The sequence below is a fragment of the Anser cygnoides genome, chromosome 6 (assembly GCF_040182565.1).
Source record: "Anser cygnoides isolate HZ-2024a breed goose chromosome 6, Taihu_goose_T2T_genome, whole genome shotgun sequence".
NCBI classification, from domain to species: domain Eukaryota; kingdom Metazoa; phylum Chordata; class Aves; order Anseriformes; family Anatidae; genus Anser; species Anser cygnoides.
Window position 1 is genome coordinate 5,400,346 of NC_089878.1, and position 25,951 is coordinate 5,426,296.

General features: G+C 43.8%; 1 protein-coding gene across 6 annotated transcripts in view; it reads right to left on the reverse strand.

The window, feature by feature from the left end:
• Positions 1 to 25,951, reverse strand: part of MYO1B (myosin IB) — a 185,761-nt gene that overhangs the window by 90,538 nt on the left and 69,272 nt on the right. For 5 of the 6 annotated variants that reach the window (XM_066999045.1, XM_013187484.3, XM_066999046.1 and 2 more), the window contains one exon: positions 5,710 to 5,850. In XM_066999045.1, coding sequence (XP_066855146.1) covers positions 5,710 to 5,850 — 141 coding nt within the window. Of the gene's footprint in view, positions 1 to 5,709; positions 5,851 to 18,900; positions 18,997 to 25,951 lie in introns of those variants that run through there. The other variant, XM_066999047.1, reaches the window with a different exon arrangement.

Genomic DNA, 25,951 nt, shown 5'->3' on the forward strand with positions numbered 1-25,951 from the left:
CGGGGAACAGCAAGTGCACCAGTGAAGACAGCTGGACTGAAAGCTGCTGTGCTCTGGCTATTAGACACTCCTCAGCTCTAAGAAGGATTCTTCACAAAGAGATTGATCAGGAACTGGCTGGCTCTCGGGAACGAGCTGTCACACACCATGCAGGGGCCCTCTGCTCTCACCTCCAGCACCCAGCCCTATCCCAGTCCTGCGCTACACAGCTCTGGTCCCGGACTCTTCAGGTGTCCCTTTCCCCACGCAGACACCACCGCCAAATCTGCATGAGCCCTTCAAAACCAACCAAGGACTCCACCCAGCCTCACAAACAACCTGTAAAGACCGACAGGATTATGCTGGTATGATCCAGAAGGTAATGAAATGGAGAACAAAACTGAATTTCAACCAGCGTGTTGCAATTAAAATTTACCCAGCCAGCTGCATTTGATGTAACCCACTACCACAAACCCCTGTTCTTCGCAGCACCAGTGGAGTTATACTGAGGGATGATCACGCCAGGCCGATTCAGATCGAGACAATGGATCTCAGTCATGTATTTCTGTCTTTCACCCTCTTCTTTCAAATGTAGTAGCTGGAAGATCTGATAGGGGTGCAGCAGAACAAAGCCGCTGGGCTTGACAGCAATTCAGTAAACTCCCAAACACTGTAAGGTAGCTAAAAAAAAGGCGGGAATAAATAACAGACACAGTCGAGTAAAGCCAAATCAGAAACAAAAAGGCTACCCCCAAAACATCCAAACAATAGAGATCACCAGAAAGCACCTCAGCCGGCAGTACAAGCACACCACAAGCCAAGCTACCAGAAGGCAGTCACAAGGATGCTACCTCAAGCAGCTAACACTGAGTTATTATACTGGAATGCCAAATATTTAATAGTTCAGTGATAAAACAACATGTGTTCAGTACCATAAGACTGTTCTTGCCCAAAGCGGCCCACAAGCTCCACGTGCAGAAAATACAAATTAAATGCTGACATCAGAGAAAAATTCTGTTTTGTTAAGAGAGCAAAAAGCAAACAAACATTTTGTTGTCATGAACAAAATGTTGACCTCTGCAGCTCTGGGAAGACTTCAAGAAACAACATAACTGCAGGAAAAAATGTGCAGGGCAGCAGAATAGAGTGAGCTCTGGCCTCTGAAGGCTGCCTCCCATGTGCCCACGCAGCACCGCTCCCCTCCAGACTGCTCACACCTCCCTTGCCACTTCCCCAATCCCCTGACCCTTCAGATAAGCGACATGATGTTTTTCCTGCTTGCTCACTGCATGGCCCATGAATCACATTTCACTCTGTGTTAAGGAAATTCACGCAGACTTTTGTTACCGATACTTACAGAATTGAACTTTTGCAAGAAAAGTGATTTTATCAATGAAAAGTTTAAGAGTTGCAAAAATAGTATCATAAACTATTACAGCTTTTTAATGAGTTTTTTCTTGGTCAGACATACCCCAGGCATTTCTAGACATGACTAAACTCCAAGATTCCCATTCCCAATTAACGCACGCACTACCCCAAAGCCACTCAGCGTGAGATTACTGCCGAATCTGATGGTCTTTAGGAGGGTGACTGGCCCTGCTCCAGCTCCACCAGCCTTCATACTTATTTTTACAGGCACAGCTTCCAGCTTCGCGCTCTGGTATGCAGCCTAACACCCAAGTCCATTAAACTTTCTATGAAATACACATAAAAATGAACAACGGGCGATCAAGCCGTAGTCTGTTCTCTGACTGGTAAGAGAACTGGTACTTTTTTTCCCCCCGTTTGCACCATGGCACATGAGAAATTTGAAACGCTGGCTCTTAGAGCTTATCCACAAATGTGTCCTTTGGTATTGACATCCAAAGAGGAACCAGTCAGTCTGCACAGCAGCCTGCTGGCCTAAGAAAGCACTTCAAACACAGTCAGGGAAGAGAAGTGCAGTTATACCTCTCCTTTCCTCAAATCTGGGACCCGTCTGCCTACTGGTTTAAGAGGTGCTATTTGTCATGCATTGCATCCTGCATCAGACCCGTCCCAGGAATGAAAACTCAGCTAATTTTCCTGAAGGGCTTACAAGCAGTCATGCCCAGGGTGGTGAGAGGACCACCAGGGACCCAGATGAATGCTGGATGCTCTTGCAAGGGGAATTCTTGGGGAGAAGACCTGGCATTTCAAACGGATGAATGGAGATGGCATTAGGATTTCCATCGCTGAACATTCAGCATCAAACATAACTACTGTGAAAGAGACTAGAAAAGACAAAATTCATATTTATTTTTTTTACTGGAGCCTATTTATTTTGTCATCTTTGGCTACGAGGGAGATTTGACACCGTTCACTGAAGGCTTGACCTGACACACATCTACCCGTGAAGGCTGGGTAACACGATTATGCAATGTCTGGCCAACTTTAAAGTATTTTCAAAACCATCCATGTTACGGGTCTCATTCCTCACAACAAGCCCCTTTGAAGGTTATAACTGCAAGTCCGTTTTAAAACTAACATATGCAGCACAGACACAGCTGTCAGCCTACAGAAAACTGCTTAAAACCTAATGTTGACAGAGCTGTGGTCAACTGCTGTAGAAACATTTCAGTCCATTCATATGGCTTTAGTTTGACTTAAACTTTTAAATGGAGACAGGATTTTTTGTAATGCTACAGCTGGGCACTGACACATGGGCTGAGCTTAAAACACAACCTGAACCACAGGAGGCTAAACCTACTTCTATTGCCCTCTGAAGGGATCCTGAGGGATCAACTTTTGTAGCTTGTTAGAGCTGCAGAAATCTGCAGTCTTTGTTAAGCACCAACAGTAGCTCTTCAATGGCCTAATTCAGTTTCTCCAGGACAGCACGCAAACTACGGATTTTACATGGTAAATCAAACATTACTTCCAGATGTAACAAAGGCTTCATTGTGCTCGTCTAAGTCTAAAAACAGAAATGCAAAGCGTGCTTTCCACGAGTGAGGTTTGGGGAGAAGAAAGTGGGTGACAATAAGGGACAGGGAGAGAAGAGTTTGTGCGTGAGAATTAATGCACGATTGCTGCAGCGAGCACCCTTCCAACTAGTCCATACTTCAGCAAACTTTTAGAACAGTAATAGTGGAATGAAGTTTGCAGGGCAGCAGAATTCAACTGACACGAAAAGGAGATATCCCTTGAGTGATTTGGTAATTAAAACCCTGCAGCATCCCAAACTCAGTAACTTGTCGACTTGGTAACAGCAGGTGGCACAGACTTAAACAGCGACTCTTTTCACTGCTGATGTACAAAATGTTTTAATACTTGCAAAGATCTGCAGCATTTTGACTTTACAGCGTGGATTCACAAACAGTACTTGTAAGACCTTAAAAAAATAAATAAATCACATGATCAAACAAAACTGGAGATAAAAAGGGCAAAAGATATTGTAACAAACTACAAGGGAATGATTCAGCTAGCAAAAAAAAAATCCTTTGTTTTTGGCAGCAGTTCAAGCTTCTCAACAGAGCATGTTTAAGTATTAGTCTTTCCCACCTGCAAGGCAAAGGATCCTACACTGCTAGAGGAAAGTGACACCTTGTATCACCTGCCAAAGCACATAATACAACTAATTACACTGCACCTCAGTGCCAGGCCAGGCAGAATCAGAAACTCAAGGAAATACAGGTTTCAGTGTCATTGCCTCAAAGAACCATGTGTTTGAACACGGCTGTCAGCTGGTATGTAATAGGTGATAAAACAGATTACCCATTTGTCGTTCAAACTGATTTCTTTCAAGAAAAAGCTATCCGGTCTAAATTCTATAAAAACATGCAGTTAAATACGTTAAATCCGTAGCAGTTTACATAGGAAGTCTTGAGCAATCCACTCCCGTATGGCTTATGGCAATCCTTACTAAGAGACTGCACATCTAGGGTACCCTCACAGGATAGGTTTGTATCCTTAACACTTGAGATGAAACTTTCAGGTATGACTGGGCAAGGCAGAACTGCCATCTTCAAGCTTTAGGCAAATGCCTCCATTTTCTTCCCTTCTCCTTCGTATTTTCTCAAGCTAAAGTGGAATGAAATGATTCAGTAACACCCACTTTAGTGTAGGTATTAGGAATACAGCGTTAACCCTAAAACTGAGGTCCACTATACAAGCCACCAACTGAATAAAACTCTGAATCCCAGCAGAGGCAGCCACTGCAGCTGTTGACTACGAAGGGCTTACCACGAGCAGGATGAAAGTGCAGCAAAGAGGAGCCTGATACCTACCTGCCTGTATCAGCGCCTACGGGTTAGCAAAAGGGAACAGGCTACATCTTCAGGGAACAAGAAGAAATTTAAGACAATTTTTTGGAAATATCTCTCTCAGAGGTATCGTGGAGATTTCTTTAACCCATTTTGAAAGGAATCTTTCTTTCCATAAACACAGACCTTTCTGGTTTCTTCTCTAACAAGGTTTTTATGGATCCCAAGAGTCCTTGTCTTACTTTAATTTTCTAGTTAAATTGTCAGTCCAAACATGAAGAGCAAGTAAATGGAAGTGATACACGAGCACATACACACAACTGTATTTTGCCAAGCTAGTATCTACAGAAAAGGAAACAGGCATGGTTGAGAAGGAAAATTACTCTGGAAGAAAGATGCAGCAGAGAATAAATTGCAGAGGTGCAAAAGCACAGATTACAACAAAGTAAAAATAAAACGGGATAGAGGAAGCAAACAAAAATAACAGATCCTCCCCTACTGGAGGTTGGAAAGGAAAAAAGCATAATGAAACCATGAAGATCTGATTGCTTAGCAAGAAGGGAAAATATAGCCAACACTAAAAATTAAAAGGGGGAAGGGTTATAATCAAACACAGAACAAGTCTATTTGATTGTAATAAACCGCAGACAATTGCTTGCAGATCATAGCCATGCTTGGACTTAAACATTGCAGCTTTACTCTTGAAAGACTTATCTTTCTCTAGAGGTCTTGAAAAGCCTCTACAAATCATTAAGTTCCTACACCCGCAGCAGTGTAATAGACACAACGCTACGCACATTTTAACAAAAACAGAACAAAGAGAGATGAAGCAGGAAATGAAAGGCTTAACTGGAATCACAATTTGCCTCTTCATTCCCAGCCTGTGCTTCAGCTGTCGGTTTACAACCTCTCTCCTATTGATCATCATTCAAAGATTAATAGGCCTGAAGATTTTGATTACTCCCACATATACCCAAGCTCATTGTTACTAGTTTAAAATCAAACCAATCTAATGAACATTTTTTTTTCATATCAAAGGCAACAGGCAACATTTAAGGTAGCCCTAGCATATTCCAAGCATACATTGTTTGTACATCAGCCTGCTCCAACATCCTGGAAATGCCTTCCCTGGAAGCTGCTTATTTGTAGCTGCTTCGCCCTCTAACAAAAGTAGTATCAAAATCAATGTTACCATCAGTTTGGAACAGTTTCTTATGAAAATTGGACGCCCACAGTGTTGTGCAATGGGGAAGAACAAAAAGGAAAAACATCCCAGATGGAAAAGATCATATACAAATAATGTAGTATGGGAAGGTCTACAGCTTTTAAAAGAGATTTAAAAGGTGTTCTATATATATTTATTTTTTTTAAATAGAAAGGTTAAAATATGCCTAATGCAATAGTCTATGTTCAGATATTCAGTCTATGTGCATCCTTGTAGATACACATGTATTTCAATAATGGCAACACAGGTCCCATAGGAAGTTATTTGTTAACGTATACTCACATATACTTCACTGTGATCAAAGCGCTTTTTCAGATTATCGATGAATGAATCTTCATTAAGTGGCTCTAAAAGAACCATATCTCCCACCCCTATCATGTCATCTAAAAGTGACGTCTTGACCTCCATTTTGGCCATTTTCTCCTGCAAAGAGAGAAAGGAAGGAAAAAAAAAGCAAAGTTAGCTCAAGATTATTCTAATTATTCACAGGCATTAACCACTAATACTACTTAAGATTCACAAGTAAAAACCCATCAAACGACACTTCTTTAAAACAGTTTTTCTAAGTAACATTTTAAAAGTCATTCTATCTACCCAAGCAGTTTATGCAATCCCAAAACTTTTAAATCTGACATTCGATAATGTCTTCCAGGTCACAATACATTAAATATGAAATCGCATGAAACAGCAGTGAAGACCAGTGGGCACCACATCCAGATCTTTTGAATGGCTTTAACGCAACGTGCAAGTACGCACAAACTCGAGTTTACCAAAAGCTCCATCAGCATCTGTAGTGCGTCAAATCAGGATATTGAGGAATCTAAACCCTAATCTGAATTTCCTTCTCCTCCGTACCTGCATTTCTCCAATCTGATCAACGTTTAAATGGAAACCAACCAAGTGAACTCACTCAGAGACAAAACCACACTATTTTATCTGAATTCTTGAACGCCATACTCTAAGGTGCCTGTATTCCAGTGTACTGCTGCTCTTGGTTATTAAATTATTTAATTTTCCAACAGACTCAATCAAGTTATGTATTTATTTGTAATTTTATTGCTTAAGAGAACACTGTAGCCCAGGAGCAACAATCCAACTGGTGAGCAGAGACCGCATCTACGTAACTGGAGCGGCAAAAGGCAGCAGGAGGACTAAAACAGCAAACTGGGATCAAACCAAGTAACCAACGCCGATAAAGTAATTCAGATGAAGAAGTCAAGGTGGAGCCAGAACTCAATACCAATCTGATCTTCCCAGCTGCTTGTCCTTCCGATCCAACTGTTAGAGCAGATTAACCGAGCCCTCTCAAGAGCTCCAGGCACATGGACACTGCTGTCAGCCTTCACAGTGAAGCTCAAAAATGAACGTCTTGGCAGTGGCTGCCAGCAGACATAGAACCAGAGGTGGGGCAACAGCTTTGCTGACAACACAAACCAAGAACCGACTACTGCACAGCTGCACTTATACAAAGCAAAGAACTTGACCAGCCAGCTGTAATCTCCTTGCAATTAAATGCTACCAAGCTGTCACTGCTCCCCACAACACTGTAGCACATTTTAAGTATTTTTTCCTCATTTTTCAAAATGTCTTGTAGTAGTTAGTACTTCATTCAACCAGCATTAACTCACCATTGCAGCTATCCATCCAACAGCTAATTTAAAACGAGTGAAGCCTTTTATCTCCGGCTTGTGTCCACAGCCACCGCATGACTGTGTGCCATTTGGTTTTTGAGCAGCGAGTGACATTTGAGGGACATTAGATCAAGACTTAAGTCATGTTTGATGTTTTTCCAAATTCAACGAAGAGAAGCACAGCTCCCCAGGCAGCTAAGGGAAGCGCTACAACAAGATCCCCAACCTGAACCAAGCCTGGGAATTACTAGAAATTCACATGGAAATGCAAAAACAGTGATGAACTATGGTAACCAACCAAAGCTGAGTCAACTCTGCTAAACAAACAAGAGAGTATTTGTTTTAAACACAAACATTGGACAACTCTATTTTTTAATTTTTAGAGAAAAGGTCTTTCGTTCTTAAAAGTTCACCTCTATGGAGCACCAAAAAAATATTTAAAACGTTCACAAAATCCTTCCAGAGGTATCACTTCAATTGATGCATCCCATTAAGAGAAATTCATTAAACTAGCAGTCTCGCGTCAATAACCTAATTACTTCCCAAACAACAATTCATGTTCACATCATTTTTGAAGGCTGAAAAAAAAAAAAAGTCCTCCTCAAGTATGGAACTTATTTGAACTGGGTTTGTAGCCAAAAAGGAAAAAAAAAAGGGAAAAAAAAGCTAATATAAAAATCCTAATATGGGCAATTGCAACCTAAAATTTAGGTTCTAAATAACATACCTCATCTACCATTGTGAAATTACATACCACCTACCACACTTCATGCATCACTGCTTGGGAATTTCAAGACCCAGAGCAGCCAGACCCATCAGGAACACTCTGGCATCCCCAACCTCAGAGGCACATATTGCAGAAGAGGTGCACAAAGGCACCATGTCTACAACTAAAAGCTGAATCAGAAAGTTGTCTGCATATATTAACTCATCTATATATTTAAAAAGTTAAATTTTATCGTCAAATGATTATTTTCAGCTTTTCTTCCACAATAATTTAGAATTATATGATGGTAAAAATATCCATCAACTTGAGTGCTAGAAAATATTACAAGCGTAGGTGATGAAAAGTGGACAATATGCCCAGACATCTTGTTTAAAGCTGAATTGTCAAAATCATTTGCAAAAGCTTAGCCTTTGCAAAATATCCATTAAATCAGCCTCATACACTGGTACGTCACGTCACTGAATATTCTGCCCTACCAATGCCTGCCACCACCTTGGTGGAGTCCAAACCGAAACCCTATTCTGGTTTAGCTAACAACAAAAGATAACCTGGCAAGCTCCTGGGATAAGCTGGTTGCCTACTTGCAGTAATAAGCAGGAAAAAACCACTGTCAAGAAAAGCCAACAATGTTTAAACACATTAAACAATTAGATTGAATTAATAAATAATTTAACCTACTAGAAGAATTTAATAGATTAATATATACAATACTTTCAAAATACCAAATGCTAATTTTAAGAGTAGGTTTAAAAACAACTCAAAAAGTCAGCACAGTACACAGCTTAAAAAAAAAAAAAATCTTGATATAATTGCAAGACGAAACTTCAATCAAGATTTTCCGCAGTATGTCACTAAGCTCAGAAACACTCCAAATCCACATCCAAGTATCTGGATTTGCCACATATACAAGGGTGTCTGGCAGCTGGAAATCTTCGCTCCTCAGTCCTGGTGAGCACGTTCAGCACAGTCTGGAGAGCTGTACATAAAAGTAACCGGCTCCTACCTCTGTATGTATTCTGGCATCCTTTAAGAGGATGAATGTTCCTCAAGAACCATTTTCAAGAACAAGGGCTATGAGAGGATGGGACCTAAACACGCACTCAGTGGCTCGGGGACCGGTAATGATTAAAACCACAGCTGTGCTGGTTAGACACCAGCAGACAGGAAATTAGGTTAGAGGAAAGAAACAAAATGGGTTATGTCCTTTAAAACAAGGACATGTTTAATTTTTTCACATGAAGGCTGCTGAATGGGAAAAGGTTTTGGGAGGGAGGGAAGTGAGGCTCTGTTTGAACTGTGCTGTAATTTCTAACGGGAAATTCAGTAGAAACAAACAAAAACCTACACGGTACTCCCTTGATTTACCTAATACGTGGCTTTTATGACTGTAACACGCCATTTTGTTGATATTAAGCAAAACAGCAATACTGTATAAAGATTACAGCTGTCAATTATCAAAATTTTAATATGGTAACAAATTATCTCAGAAAAAAGGCAGAATTTTTCTAACACTTAGAGCCTGCAAATCAGATTCTTCCTCAAACATTTCCTGAGCTCTCCTACACCCACTTACCACTTGAGTTTTCTTCCAAATTTACCTTCCTTATCCCTAAAGCAAACACTGGCAGCATTTCAGAACATCTCTCTTTTCTCTAGTCGTTTGTCAAATCTCTTCCTCCTAGCACTGGGCTTACATCTAGACATTGACTCAACAAAGTAAGAGCACTTTCAACGCATTTCCATCCTCAGAAATTAAAAAAAAAAAAACAAACAAACAAGGAAAAAAAAAGATTATACTGTAATCCCTCAAAGTTTGACCTATTTAATGTTGGACAACCAAGGAGCTTTTTTAAAACACGGACGGCTCTGTCTGCTGCTTGTAATGCCTGGGAGTGCCATACTGAGCTCATGGCCAGCTAGGCCAGCTGAATCTAAAGCCTTCCTCTCCCTCTTGGCCACAAATTAAAAATTACTCTGTTACAGAGCCATAGCAGTCTTATCATCAGCCAACTTGAAACGAGAACTAGTGACAACTATAAATAGAGGAGGATACAGAGAATAGGCAAACCCTCCAAAAGCCTTGTACAATTACATTCGCATTCTGCTACGGGGGAAATGAAGTCATACCACATTTCTGGCTTAGCACTACAGATCTGCCCAGGTTTTTCCACATCACCCTCGTTCGGTCGAACAGGAACAGCCATCACCTGCATCCTGAAGCCATGCGGTGCTCAACACCCGGTCACGTTTGCTGCGCTGGAGTTGCCAGTGGCAGCAGAGGTGGCTTGCGTGGTTTGCTGTGGCACCGCAGGCAGGAGTGGTACATGATAAATACAGCAACACCAGTAAAAGCACTCCTAAGAAGTAAAATGCATCTGCTGACTCTCCATCTTTCCTTTCTTTTCCTTTGGCCAGTGTCTGAGTACCTTGTGAACTCATTTCTGTTCCTCCCACCGAGCAGTGCCGCAGCCCCACTGAACAGATCAGCATTTTCCAGGCTGAGAAAGTTCAGAGTCTGGGGCTTTTGAATCAGATAATGTTTGCACCAACTTACCTAGCAAGCAGGGCCTATGATTTGAAAGCCTTGTGCAACTTCTCTTTACTTTCTGGAGGCACTGACCAGTACTCATGCATACCACATTCCCCGAGCAGTTAACAGCAAATAGCTCCAGTAAATTGCACCAGTAAAACGTAACACTGCAGGGTCCGTTTGTATTGAGACCGCAGGAATGTTTGCATTAGGCATCAGCTCAATGGGAATGGCTCTTTAGCAACATCAGATTACTGCAGAGCTGTGCTCCAGTAACTGCAATTTAGATGACAAAAGATTTTCCCAAAAGAATCCAGTAGGAGAAATGAGTACTGTGCTGGCTCGTGCTGCGAAGCCCCACGCATTTCACTACAGCCTGTGCAATTTTCAAGGAAGAAATAGGCCACTTCAAGTGCTGCTGAACAAACAACTGCAATCCCATGAAGCAACATCATCTTGTAGTAGTTTAATGATGAAGGCTCAACTGCAGTTTAGAAGAACTGACGGCGCAGTAATTACACTCCATTTGTAAGCTTACAGGAGGATCACTGGGACATTTTATCCTCCTGACACAAACAGTGGCTTGAACTTTCTTCATTAATATGGAGAGGTTTGGTTGTTATTGCTGGGATTCTTCCGGGATTGTTTGTGGTTTTTCACACCAGCATGGTTACAATCTCAATTAAACAGTAATCAGTTGTTATTGGAATCGCCCAAAAGTGAGAGAGATGCCTCCTCTGTGCCTCTACCATATCCTCGGTGAGCCCACACATCACACTCCTGTCACGTACAAGGTGCGCTGGACTCATCACAACAGGGAAACAACGGAGGTATATGCGCACTGACACAGCCCTGCCCTTCTTCTCTTCCCTACTACAGGAGGAATTCATGAGACCTGAGGAGGGGAAGAGGGGCTGGGTTTGCATTTCTTGAAGGCTGCTTTCTGCTATGCTTGCATCCTAGTTCAAATAGCATTAGCTTGGACATTTCCTGCTGTAAGAGACTGTGGGGTATGGCTTTTCTACTATTTCTACTTCATACTCCCAGCGCTACAGGTTTTCAAATTACTTCTAATGATTGTTTTGCAACCACAACACAATAAATGTCACCAGTAATTAAACTCGGGCTGATCCATCTCCTAAGTCAACCTGCAGCCTTGCTGTAAAGCTGAGCTGGCTTGCTCACACGGTCACGCTAGCTTTTGGGAAAGGCATTTTGTTCCTGCAACAGTGCTAGGGCAGCCTTCCTCAGCACCTGCTGAAATAACAGTCTTAAAATAATCTAAAGATGTTTGGAGCTCCATTTTAGCTCTGCAGAAGTTCCTTTACATTTTGGAATATATTGGCAGGTTTCAAAGATTATAGGTGTGTAGTAGCCTTTTCTGGCTACTCTGGAGCCTGGAAACTTTTTTTTTTTCCTCCTTTAAATTACTTCTGTTTTACAGTGAGAACACCTTTAGCATTTTCTGTGCATCTGGAAATTAGGTATTCACTAACAAAGCTGTTTTGCTGTCCAGAATTCTGGTCAAATTCCCACTGACTTCAGCAGAAACAGGATCCACGGCGGTTTCTTGCATTTAGGCTTTTCTTAGTCATTGTCTAACCACACAGTTTTATAATCACTCCAGGTCCACAGCTACAGAAAAGGATAAAATATTCAGGAGGAAAGGGGAGTCTTCTTTCTGTTCATACCTTGCTATGATTGTCTTAAATCTTTCTCAAAACGAGGGGCAAAACGTGAATGTAAAATCAGAAGTTGTCAGAGCTTCTGCCTTCTTCCCCTAAAGGCTGCATTTCGAATTGACAGTGTTCTTCATAGAAGCACATTTTTAAAAGTTAGTTGCTAGTGCAGGACATAAACACAAAGAAAACAGCCTCATTCTTTAAAATTAATTAATTAATTAATTAAAAAATAGCTTTTAGTGCTGGAGGAGCAGGGGATTGCCTTTTGAACCGGTTATCTTTATTTTTCAACCTACCGCTTGAAATCTTCTGCCTATTTTTGGGATACTGCCCAATCCAAAGGTTAGGTTTGCATAGCTGTTGCAGAACAGGGGCGTGAAAAGCAGGGCAGCACTTGTTTATTTTGGGGGATTTTCTTTGTTTGCTGTATGTGACACAGCAGAAGCTTGTTACCACACCAGAGCTTGCCTTCAGAAGATACCCCCCAGCAGATCCTCACAAAATACTATATGGAAACAACCAGCTTCCCAAAGTCAAAACACTTCTTTCAAGTGAGGTTTCACTCCTCTGGGAGCAATCCAGCCATCAACAGCAATCCGCATCTTTAATTTCTACTTGTATTATTGCAGTGTTTTTGCTTTCCTTTTGACGCAAGCTGCCAGGCATGGAGCAAGCTGCTGTGTCCTCCAGCGCACACAGAAACCACACATCCCCACTGTAGGCAGAAGAAATCTGCCCATGGTGGGGAAAGTGGAGTAAGCAGCAGTCTGCTACGTTGGTACGAGATGCCTTAAAACCAAGGGGTTAGAGCAGAGCGCATCGTGATCTTCTCAAATGTTCGTGTGCACTCCGTGCTCGGCAGTCAGTGACAAACCTCCAAGATGTGCAGAGCGTAAAGTAACAACAGGTCGCCCTACAGCTCGCCACCACTGTCCCTCCCGCACATCACTTTCTCTACAGCAAAACACTGGGGTTTTTACAGAAAAGTAGTGGGGAAGGGCATCAAGATACCTGGATACAAACGTTGCAGGAACAGGAAGCAATATTTGCCCTACCCCGAGCTAAACAAGCACCTATTGAAGGGCAGAGGAAGCCCAGGTAAATTACAAGCACTGTTAGATGTGTTTGCTTGTCTCAGGTGTGGAACATCCACGGTTTGGTCATTTTTCATCCTGAGGTCACTTTCATTAGTTCACCTGAAGTCATAGCATAAAAGCCATCAATTTTTAAGTCAAGACATCACCAGCTATACCTGCGTATCCTAGTGCTTACTAAGAGGTATCCGGGACAACGTGGGCAGTTCAGAAAGCTGCATTTCGAGTGATCACTCTGCTCCAAACATCCACGAGGTTAGAAGCCAGCATACAGCTTTTTTACTGAAGTTCACAGACAGTGCATTTTCCATCCCTGTGTTTCAGCAGGCACTACCGTTGGGCTGGCAGTTTTAGGACGCCAAAAGCCCCGTTCACAGCGGGACACCTGCAAGCTTCCCCCGGGTCTGGAATCTGCTGCGGGGTACGAGGAGCTCCGGCTGCACCCTTGCTTGCCAGAAGATTTACAGGGGTTTCTCCCGGAGTGAACTTGGTTTCAACACAGCCTCAGGCTCTTTGATCACTCAAGGTAACCTCCAGAGTCCTTTTAACTCCCGCGGCCTGACAGCTGGTAACTGAACAATGACGACAGCAGCTCTATCTGTTCTGCACGTTCGAGGCTGGTGCCAAACCCACCGTCTCATACAACTGTGATTACTGTATGCTACAGCTTCTCCGGAGTGCAATTTTTCAGTCTTCTCATGTTTCATGAGAAATAGTGCCTGCAATATGCCTAATTTCTAGTACTCATGGTCAGCAAATATCCGCTTCTTGCTTGTCCCAATGCTCTTGGTGCTTTGTTTTGAAATTTAAATGTGTTTTCTTTCTCCTTAATGTTTCCTTTCCTACATCACAGGAAAATATTTAGAGAGGACCTTCTCCCACTCCTCATTTTGGATAAAGCAGACCCAGGATTTCCGATGCTCCTCTTGGTGGCTTCTCCATGCCCTGGCCCACCACAGCAGCCCTTTTCTGCTCACTCTCTTATTTGAGCCCATCTTGGCTGAACGGGGTTAACCAAGGATGCAGAGAAGATTCCTGGTACATCGTGGCAGCAATATTTCTTCACCATGACCAGGAATATTCCCTCCAAGGAATAGGGATTATTTTCCATTTCCTTTTCCTTCTCCAAAGCTTCGCCTTGACCAGCACTACTCTAATTTACCCTGTACAACAAAAGTCAACTGCTCCGATGGGCACAGACCTACTGACACACAAAAGCTGGGAGACTTCTTCAGACTCTCAGTAACCAGATGATAGTTTAGCCTCTATGTTTAACTACTCCCAAAAATCATCTCTGCCCCTCAGCCACCACCATTTTCCTTCTGACCTCTGTCTAAGCCTCCACTGACGAAAAGGGAGAGGAGCTGATATTTCTGCTACGAGTTAAGACTTCTCAGATATTCCTTCTGTCATGTCTGATAAATGTGAGTCCCACCAGAAGAAGCCTTCTCCGCACCCAAAGAAGCAGCCCTAGCAAAGCTGCTTGGCAGAGAGTTAACCAGTCCCTGGAGTCCCAGAAAATAAATGGACCTCTTCGACACTCAGCCAGCATCTCCAGCACCCCTCTGTTAGGCGGCTTATTTGTTCCTGGGAGGAACAATGGCAAGGATTAACACCAACTTCACTCATCTCACCAGCCTTCCCAAAAGCAGAACCAACTTCTCAACACACTGCCACCCAAAGGGTCCTGTGCAGGAAGGACTTTAAGGCTACCTCTTTGAACTAAAAGGGCACCATTAGCTTCTGCAGACACTCTGAACACGAAGGCATCACAACACAGGGGTAAGTGCAACTTCCTTTGCCCCTGCTTTTACAAGATACAGAACACAACACTTTATCATCCAGCGTTTTCCCTGTTTCCTTTCAGAGGTGCAATTTTTCAAAGGCCAGCAGGCAGGATTAAAATACAGTGTCAGGACATTACAGATGATGTATTGTGCATAAGAAACAGTTACCTTCAGGCCAAGCCTTTAAAAAAGATACTCAGACACCACTGCTCTCTTGCAGATACAAGGAAAAATAGACTCCACAAAGAAAATGCAAACTTCCTATAAGAGAGCAGAAACATTTCAGAATGCAATTGCTCTGTACCTGGTTTTCTTCCATTGTAGCAACTCCTGCAGTTTAATTTTTCCTATTCCTAATTCTTAGTACCCTCGGCAGCACTTTAGAACATACTATGAAAATCATGGAAAACTACAGAAAAAGAAGCAGGGAAAGAAAAGCAAGAGAACTTGCATACAGAGCATACTTGTGGGCCCAGAAAACTTGTACCACTGCTGACCAGGCTGTGGTCACAAACTTTTAAAAATTGTTTTCTGCTGACAGTGGGAAAAAACGAGTCTCACCCTCAATGACTGTATCTGGAAAATAAAGAAACCTACAGCAAGTAATTCCCACAGTAACCAACCGAACCTTCGGTTACTCAGCATTTATTCCTCTTAATTATCCCCTCTCCCCTTCTTCCTATACGCTTTTTCCTGGTATCTTTACTTTTCACAGAAAAGATCTTTGTGACAGCAGATGTTCCTCTCCTGCGCTCCTTGGGACTCTGATATTTGGCTTCCTTGTGGTGGGCCTTCAGCTTGTTTGAAGAAATACTAAGTCTAGCTGCTTAGGCTTGACTGCTTTCAATACACGAACTGGAGTATTAGTCTGCACACAGGTTTTCCGCTGGATGGAAAGGTGCTGCTCTTGCTGCTGGGGCCCACTTCTCCTGCTAAACTGCCTGCCCAGAACGATTCGCACAAGGGCTTGCATCTGAGAAGGGGACTCGGTTGGTTGTCTTCAGCTGTGAAACTGGATTTTGGAACTTCACTCTCTCCCAGTGAAACACTTTGATCACTGCAGAGAGTTTATTAACAGAACTGAAATACACCAAGAAAAGGACAGAAGCATGCTTGCCAATGCCATACCGGACATCTCACAGTAACAAGGAGTTGAGAGAGAAAAGTGCTAACCCTGTCTGTGTGGTTTTCTCTAAAAGCTGTGCGCTTACATGCAAAAAGACAACCTGGATCGGCCTAGCCCTGCATTTGGATGATACATCAGTCAAAAATGTCAGGTCTGCAGATAACTCCAAAGACCCTACTGTTACTTAAAATCAAGATAAGTAAAAAGCGAGATAAACATCTTGGTTTTACAATAGGGTTCTTCAAACCAGGAGCAAAGTATCAAAACCAGAAGGACTCACCGAAAATGGCCATGCATGCCATAAAAGCACATTCCAGCTCTACTCACAGAAGAGCCTGTCACAGGCCAGGCTGGTCCCTGAGGAGCAAGCCACGCATTTCCCAGCCCACCAGATACAGCATGGGACTGCAAACACATGATATGCCAGTGGCTCCAGGATGTGTGCGTATGTATATATATGTGCGAAAGTGTGTGGAAAAGTTTTGAGAACTTCACCTTTCTCTTCTCTTACCACTCTCTCCCAAGATGGGGATAAAGTCCAAAAGCAAAATGGAGAGATCCTGGCCTCCACAATTGGTTCAGACACTGAAGCCTGGAGTCATGAAAAGCGTAAGAGCAAAGCTTTTACAATCTACAAGCAAGCTGGGACACAGCTGTAACGGGTGAACGTTTTGCAACTGATGCTCAGACCCACCAGGAAAAAGACTCAAAAACTTGTGCGATTCTGGTACGCTCTGCAACAGATATCGCACAGCACACAACAAAGAGCTGCAGCTCTTCCCAATACCCCATCAACACAAAAGAAAAACCTCTCTTTTTTTTTCACCCTAGGAACTGCAAAACAAATGAAAATTAATGTTATTTTTTACTGCTTCTTTATGACAAAGCGTGCCTTGATGTTAGTTTATACATCAGAAATCAAGCTCTGGTTTCCCTCGTTCTGGAGGATGTGAATGGTGAGGTTACATAAGGGTGTAATAGGAGCTGTTACTTCCTTTCCCAGTTGAAGAGAAAAAGCTGTGGATCAGGTTACAGACTCAAGGGCTGGTCATCACTGCTGCAGCCTTCCCAAATTTTGCTAATAATCCTCCAACAAACAAGAGAAGCTGCTTAGATACCTCTTATTTCAACATACAAAGGCTCTGAGAATTTAAAAGACTACATATATAGCTATTAGGGAAAGAAGAAGAAAAAAAAAAAGCCTTTATTTTTGTGTTTCATCAAACTCAGGAAATTCCCCAAGCTTGAAGCATACAATCACTCAAGTCACCGCTTTCCATTTCAGTTTGTTCTTCATTAGCACAACAAAAAGGATGAATGAAACATAAGGTCAGATTTACAGGACAGCCTGGCATGTAAGCTGCACTAAACACACAGAGCACACCACCAGAGAGTTTAACTTAGGCCGGTACGTTCACGTTTGTCCCAGCTCTGACCACACTGAGCATGCAGAGGGAGGAAAGGCAGTGTCCAGAGTGGCCCACGACAGCACTAAGCTGTTCTCCAAACTGCTCCGCTTGCTCTTTCCTCACCTTCCTCCCTGATTCCCAAGCCATTGCTACGACTGCTGCCGAAGGAAGATGAGATCAGAATCCAGCATGAGGAATTTCTGTTCCCACAGAGCTCAGAGAAACCGGATGATCTCAGAGGATCATGTGAAGAAAGTCCATGACACTTCCATGAGGCAGAATGTCTACAGTGTATTGCCAGCAGTTTCTTAAGAGCGCACAGTGGGAAAAATTAATGGCTTTGCTTATGTTTCCAATTTCTCTCTCCCACTTCCTCCTCTCATTTGCCAGACTTTATTCTCCCTTCCCCCAGAAGCAATTGTAGGCTTGCAATGTACATTTGCCCTTCTAAAGGCAGTGCAGCAAGTCTTGCACAATGTTTGAAAGGGCTAACACATGTAGTTAAAAGTGAACTCCCATGCCCTGGTGTTGGTTTCTTGCCATAGAGATGTGATGGGACGGGAAGAGAAGGGAAGAGAAGGGAAGAGAAGGGAAGAGAAGGGAAGAGAAGGGAAGAGAAGGGAAGAGAAGGGAAGAGAAGGGAAGAGAAGGGAAGAGAAGGGAAGAGAAGGGAAGAGAAGGGAAGAGAAGGGAAGAGAAGGGAAGAGTCTGTGATGTACAATGCTTTAATGAGTTCTTTCACCCTCGCCTTGTGGACGGCACACTCGATCCTCTTGTGGCGCCCATACAGAGTCAGAAACCTTCACAGTGCCCATCAGATACACCACCTAACCCCACACAGGTGTTCTCAGAGACATCTCCTTTCCTAAGGACAGCAGAACTTGTGCTAACCGAAGACTTGCTGCACTTCTTGCAAGCACATGATACTTGCCGCACCATGGCACAAGCCGATCCGAGCGGTGACCACAGGGACTAACGGCGATGCCACAACCACGACACCTCAACACAGAACCATGGCAGAGGCAGCACATGTAGGCACTACATTAAGGATGCTTAAAGCCAGGTCTGGAAATAAGAGCAAGCCAGGGATGAGCATTGTTAACTTTACGGTGTTTGAGAGTAGCTGGGCACCCGGCTCCACCAGACGGGTCCCGCTCCTGCTCCCCAACACCACACTTTTGGGGCAAGCCTGGGTTTTGTCCCGGGGCTTGACAAAGCGCCGCTTCATCCAGGGATGGACGGACGGGCAGCCCTCACCCCCCGTTAGCAGCACGGCAGTCGGACGCGGCTAACTCCTGCCCCGACGGCCGCACCACGCAGTCAGCCATTTTACCTCCCCGCCGGTGCCTGCCGACCTGCCTGGGTCGCTCGGTGCCGCCCCGCGCCCGGCCACCTCCTGACAGAGCCGCCCGCAGCCGCGGGACCCCGGCCCCGAACAAAGGCTCCCGGCCGCCACCCACCGCCCCGGCCCCTCACAGCCCCGGTACCTCCGCAGGCAGCGGCTCCCCGGCGCCTCCCGCCCAGCCGCCGGCGGACGCGGGCCCGCAGCAGCCGCGGGGAGCGGCCCCGCCCCGGCCCGGCCCCAGCCCCAGCCCCGGCCCCGGCCCCGGCCCGTGAGGGGAGGAGGAGGCGCCGCCGCCGCCCCGAGCTCGCAGCGCCGCCCGGCGGCCGCTGCACGGCTCGGTGCGGCCCGGGGCTCCGGTGCCGCTTCAGCCTCGCCCGCTCCTTCCACCCAGCTCTCCAGCCCACCGTGCTGCTGCGTTCTCTGCCAACTAACGAAGGGAAAACGATTTTAATTCCTTTTACTCCAAACGTCAGTGAAAGTTACCTCAGAATTCTTGTTTCTGCGAGGAAAGCAGTTGCTGGCCAGCCAGCGCTGTCTGTAACAGCGCACCGCACCACAAGCCAGGGACTGCAAGCATCTCACAGAAGTGCCTATTTCACAGTAAAAATCATCACAAGTCATTGAAAATTAAATTTTCTACCTCGGTTGTTAACATTGCCCACTTCATCCAAAGAAGAGGAAAGCGCAGCGTTGCTTTCCGTACAGGCTCCTAGTGCTGCGCTTCAGCAGGGTTAACGCTGGCCACGGCACGCGCTTCGAGCCTGTTCGACGCTGAGACTCCTGTAAATAAGTGTCCATCCGTAACAGCTGCTGCTTGGCAGCATTTATAACACAGGCAATATTAAGCATCCTTGGGAGGCTGCCTTGTCCTCCAGGCAATGAACCCAAAATATCCACCGTTCCCCCACTCTTCCAGCACTCCATCCCCGCCTTGTTTCAGCTCTGCGTGAAAGGTATCTCATTACCCATGCTTACTCTGAGGTAATTTAGCATTGTCACTCTTTATAAAACGTGAATTAGCAGCCTACTGCTACACCTTACACTTTTTGCTTTGTCCTGGCTCAATAAGAAACATTGATCCTGAAAGCTTTTTTTCTTCTTTCCCTAAAGCAAGCTAGTGCAATATAAAGGCTATCACCACTCAAACTTGGACTTTTTTTTGTCCTTTTTACTACATCTGCTGGACTACCACAATCACTGCTGACACAGCCTGCAGTAAATTAAAATGAAAAAAAAAAAAATCTGAAAGACATGCCCGGTCACAGAGGAGGAACCTGATCCACCAGGCAGAGCCTGGGAATTCTCTTCCTTAAGGAACGCAAGGGCTCCCTTCTGGAAGCCAAATGGTATGTCCTGGACCACGTAAGAGATCAGGGATAATCTGTACTCAGCACACAATCAAGTCTCTTTTGAATGCTAGGTATGACCTCGAGGATATTTATGGGGGATTTCCAGCCACGCTGCATCATTAACCGTGCCCTCTTTAGCATGCACGTGCCATCTGAAAAGGGCGCAGGCAGAGACTGCATCTGGCAGCAGCTTACAGCAATTTTAGAGAGAGACGTGAACTGGATGCCTGGTTTGTAGCTCCCAAATCACAGCCTCACCAGAAGCTGTGGCAGACAGCCGTGTAAACCAGAGCAGGCTACAAGCCGCTCACTTAGAGATGACTGATTTGTCTCTTTCTTTTTTTTTTTTTTTTGGACATTTCCACCGCCTAAAGCCTGCTTTGCCAACCCGAACCAGCAGGAACAGAGATGTCCTCCTGCCGCACAGCCCACTTCACGCAAGAAAGCAGAACCCATCCCGCAGCCAGCTGCCGAGGCAGCAACCCGAGAGCCACACTGCGTCTGTGTGGCTGTCACTGTCCCCCAGGAGAACTGCCCTGCTGTACTCCTCAGCAAGCAGTCCCACAGCAGCCTCCTGGTGCTACTGGCCTTTGAGGAGCATCCTGCAGCCCCCCAGGACATGCCCTCTCCTAGCTGACTGGCTGTCCCCCTCTCTTCTAGCAGACTGGGCGTTTCAAGTGGCTTGTCACACCTGGGCTGAGAGCACGGCTCTTGGCAAAACAAAATCCAGCTAGCATTAACACTGAGGCTTTACTTCTTCCCGGTCACTCACCTGCTGCTGGGTCTGCCTGGAGATGTGGTGTGCTGCCCTTCTCGCTCTCTTCTCCTCTCTGACCCAAAAACCCATCTAAAATATCTTCCCCCACAGAGACCACATTAACAACAAAGCTTTTGCTTCCCACAGCAGATTAAAAACTCTCACAAAGCAAGCAAGATGGTTCAGCTGTGGTCAGTCCAGCTCACTCTAATTTATGGTACATTTTTGTACCTTTTAAATCTGAGCGCACTGCAGGTTACAGACCTTTTCCTGAAAAGCAACAGCAGCCTAGATCTTTTTTTTTTTTTTTTTCCCCCATGCTTTTAAGTTCTGTCCTGAAGGGGGACGGACGATAGTTTCTTGATTACAGCCTTAAGGGCTACAGAGTTTCAGAAGGCAAGCAAGTCAGATACAAAAACAACCAGAAAACTGGCCATTCCTCAGATTGCAAGGGCATATCTGTGGAGATTCTGGGTCCCATTTTCACTGAGAAACCACAAATCAAGCACACAGCAGTCCTCAGTTTTATCTACAGCAATATCTGGCAATAAGAAGAGCAGTAGTTAATGCCTAGAAATATTTCCTAGCCAACCTCACAGAGAAAAGGCACAGAAATGCTGAAGCAGAAACTTTAAAGAACAAAAATAGATCCACTGTGAAACTTAATTTCTAGTGTATTTGCAACAAGGCAGCATAGTGACCCAGTCTCGGTCACATTCATGGCTCCACAGTGAGGCTAACTCACTAGAAATGCAGAAATATCTAAAACACTGCTAGGTAAAACTGGATGGGAGGTAGAAGTGCTCTCAAACGCACTTAGTTGGTTTAACCATGCATTTAAATTCATTCAATAACATAATTACCAAGTTTGTACGTAAGGTAGAATTTTTTAATTTGTAACTTAAAATTACCTTTCAAAAGAAAATAAAATGAGAAAACAAAAACTCTTATTTTCCTTGTTCCTAGGAAAACAATCTTTGTTGTTCCTAATCTTTCTTTCAGATACCAAGGATAGTTACTGATTGACATGATTTATTATTTCATACTTGTTTGGATGTACAATTCTCATATATGGAGAGAGAAACCAACTACGTAAGAACAAGTTATTCCTATTCATAAAGGAGGAAACTGAGTGAGCAAGAGTAACACTGCCCCCTCCCCGCCCCAACACAGCAAATCCTCGACAGAGCTGACAACACAACTTAGACAACCACATTTTTAATCTCCCTCTTTGCCAGAAGACCAAGCTTTGTCACTGTTCCTATATTCAGTAAGAAAATTCTGCAGGCTAACAAAATGTTGCCACTATACCTCTGCTCTAAATCGGTGGGATTGAGCACACACTAGAAGACTGTGGAAATACACCCTCCAGCTGCTATGACGCTTTCCCAGTTCCACCAAAATTCAGCATTTGTAGGACAACTACAAGAAATCTTGCTCTAAGACTGAGCATAGAGAGTTAACAGCAATAGCCTCTGGCTTCATTTGTCATGGCAAATGGGCACAGTTTTGAGCTCTGCCTGCATACCAGACATTCAACAAACAAGCTGCCAGTGGCCAGGAGAATTCTGGTTTTGTGTCTGGTGAACTAGAAAGCAAGGACTTCCTGTGAATACAGCTCATCCTTCACTCACCTGTGGCAAATGGAATTGCATACAAGTTAGAATGAGTGAGGAGTGGTTCTGTACAGCCACATCTCCTTCATGCTTTGGAAAACATCATTTAATTCACTGCTGAGATAGATCATCTGCTTTCTCCATCTGTGAATCTTACAGAGGATTGTATTCCCACCTGTCAAAACACTGTCAACATTCATTTTTGCCATAATGTCTCTGCTTTTTGCCAAACAGGGTCTTTTCCTTTTTGTCTAGTGGCAGCAATGCGCCTTCAATTAGCCTGTCATTTTTCTCCATTGCAGCTAAGACCCACATAGGACAGCCCCAGGGTCCAGACCTACCTATTGAGAGATGAGGTCACCCCAGGGGACATTTCCCCGTGTGTTAGCATTAAGCACAGGACAGCATCTGAGATGCAGCACTCACATTTTTTTCAGGCTACATCAGGCTTGAAATCCGTTTGGTCCTTGACATAAGCTACCAAAGTCTCCAAACTAAGCTTGTACACTTCATGCTAAAGGTCTTGTGATAGCAAAGAATCCCCCTGGTGTGGACGTGGCTCAGCTCCCACCTTCTCACACCACACGCCAGGCTCTGTCTAGTGGCTGAGTGCTTCCTGCACACGTTTGGGACCCTCACAAAGTATACCCGGAAAGGTGCCCTTGGTCATTGCAAACACTAGCAAGATCTTTACATTAGCACAAACAAATTAAAAGAGCAATACATTCAAAGTTTCATTTCCCCAGTTGTTTCCTTTGAAAACACATTCCTCAGTGTCAAACTGCCCAAACGGCTCTGCTTTTCAGTTTAAGAGTAAGTACATCTATTACAATTCAGAAAAATGCGGAAAAGAGAAAGTCGAAACCACAAAAGAAAGATGAAGATCTTCTGCCACCCCCATAATTCTGCAAACTTGGAACGTATTTCAAGAGCTTAAGGAAGAGTTTGACCAGAAGCAAAGTGTGCCATTTCAGACTTCCTAAACAATCCTTTCTCCCCACACCCAAAGGATTGTACTGTTGATGTTGGGGAGTAGGAGAAAGTCCTGTTTTTGCAGAACAAATCTTTCCTCCTGCTGGAAAAAAAAAAAAAAAAAAAAAAAAAAAGCCTTTTTGGAGACATAGTTGAATGCATCCCTTCACAAACAGCCTCTGAAGCAAATAATAAAAACCGTAATTTAGGGAGGGAAAGGACCCAGTGCTGTGTGAGATTCAAGAGTCCTCAGATTAGGTGGTAGGGTAAAAAAAACTTCATTTTGAAACCATGTAACACTAGGGAGAAGAGGTTCTTTGTGTACTGGAAGACAAACATTACTGGTAAAACAGTTGCACTGCAATCTCTGGGCACACAGTGGAACACAGCCTGAAAATACTTGCAGCAAGATAATTGTGGATATTCTTGTCTCATTGCATATACTTTTCACGAACTCTTTGATTTTATAATGTGTTTCTGTGGTTCCCCAAGCACAATAGATGTTGGTTTAATGACAGAGTTGCACTGCACTGAGATTTCTAGCCACACGTAACATCTGCTTGTGGGGATTCTCCCTCCTACATGTGTACGAACATAGCAAAGACGCGGCTTTATGCTTTGTATGGTCGTCTGTCCTTCAAGACTCTGGTTAAAAGGAAAACATTTTCTTGGATCATGGATATTGGACCAGGACTACTGTCGCAAACAAAAAATTACGCAGCACAGGTGCTGGAATAGAACTGTAGGTATATGCAAACTTCTTTTCAGAATAAAACCAAGCAGATTATACTAATAAATCCTGCACATCACATACTGAGGCTTAACAAGTTGCTGCACACTAATGATCATTCCTGTGTGGTAGTAGGAAATGATGTGGAATTTCTACAATACATGTATCAAGATTTCTAATGAGGAGTTATGCTTTACTATTATTTTTTCCATTATTAGAAGCAGGTCTGATATTTCCACTAGAATTTGAAAAAGTGAAAGCTGACAAAATCTTACAAATGAAACCAACAAAATATCATGGTGGAAAAGGGGTTGCACAGAAGAATAAAAGCCAATGGAAGAATAAAAGAGGATGACCTGGGTCTTTAATAAAAGGCTGTGAAATCTTAGCACAGACCTTATAAATACTAATACTGAACAGTGTACAGGTAATTGCATATGAGGAAATTATTTTGCATGTTTCCTTTAATAATGTACAATTCTCTCACCTTACTGATTTTCTTAAAGAAGAGGTTAAATGGGAACTGACCTTGCAAGTATTAAAACCTTTTTGACTCCACACAAAAGCGCAGGCCGATGAAGAATGCAGTCAAACTCCTTGCTGGCTATTCATAGCATGGTAGCAACAAAGGAAGCATATAAGTAACGGGGAGAAGAGCAGCGTGGAAAAATAAATGGCTAAAGAGCTCAGAAACAAAATGTTTCTGGAAGTTCCCTCCTAATCATTTTTGTAAGTCTGAGAGCTTTCCACTTCCCCTGCTTTCTAAAGAAAAGTGATCAACTTACCTCAGGCACATAAGGACAGTTTTATTTCCAACTTAATTGCAAGAAAAGCCGGCGGAAGGTAACCCAGCTGTGATGGATGTGACTGCACATGCCAGACAGACGTTGCCAGCATCAGAGTTCTTCCTACGTTCCCCAATTGTTAACTACTCACTGGAGATCTTGTGTGTTTTATGTGCAGAGAAATAGCAATTTCTTTGTTCTCCAACTTTATTACAACATAGCGAACTCTTTAGGAGTGCAATTTTTTGCCAACAAGAAGCAAATTAATAACACATGTATGTGGCACATTTCTGCTTCCACCACAGGTGAGTGCAGTGCTTGTAAGAGATGCGATCTGCAGCCTTCTTAAACCAAGGACCTTGGATCTAGCCCCGACTACGGCACTGTGAGCCAGCTGCAGCTCTACTGCAAGAAGCGAGGCTACAGTGATGTAACTGGTGCCTCAGCCAGACCTTTAACTCTATCCAAATAGAAACGGAGCAAACATCAATGCAACTTTCCTATGCGCTGCCCTATTATCTCATCATCAATGCACTTACTCAAGCTGTTACACTACCTGGTTCAATCCAAGGGCTTACTTCATTAAATGTCAGCACTAGACTCTCAAAACACAACTTACGTGAATACTGCCAGCATTCACTGTGCACAATTTCATTATTCTCTGTGATTATTACTCTGTGTAACATATAGATTATCATTTCTACACTAACAAAATGTACACATTATAATCAAATGCATTTTTGATGTTCAAAGCCTGGTTCAGCCCAGTTCTACTGCTTCAAGAAGACGCTCTGTAAAATCCAGAAGAGCTACCTAACAAAGATCACTATATTCCCAGCACCTGGTATTGTGCCTACTTCCAACATGATGCAAAAAAAGGCATAAAGAGAGCAGGATGTAAACCAAAGCACCATCCCAAGCTGCAAGGATCTGCAGAGTGCAGGAGCTGTGAGGTTTGCTGTTTCAGGGGTATTACCCAGCAGC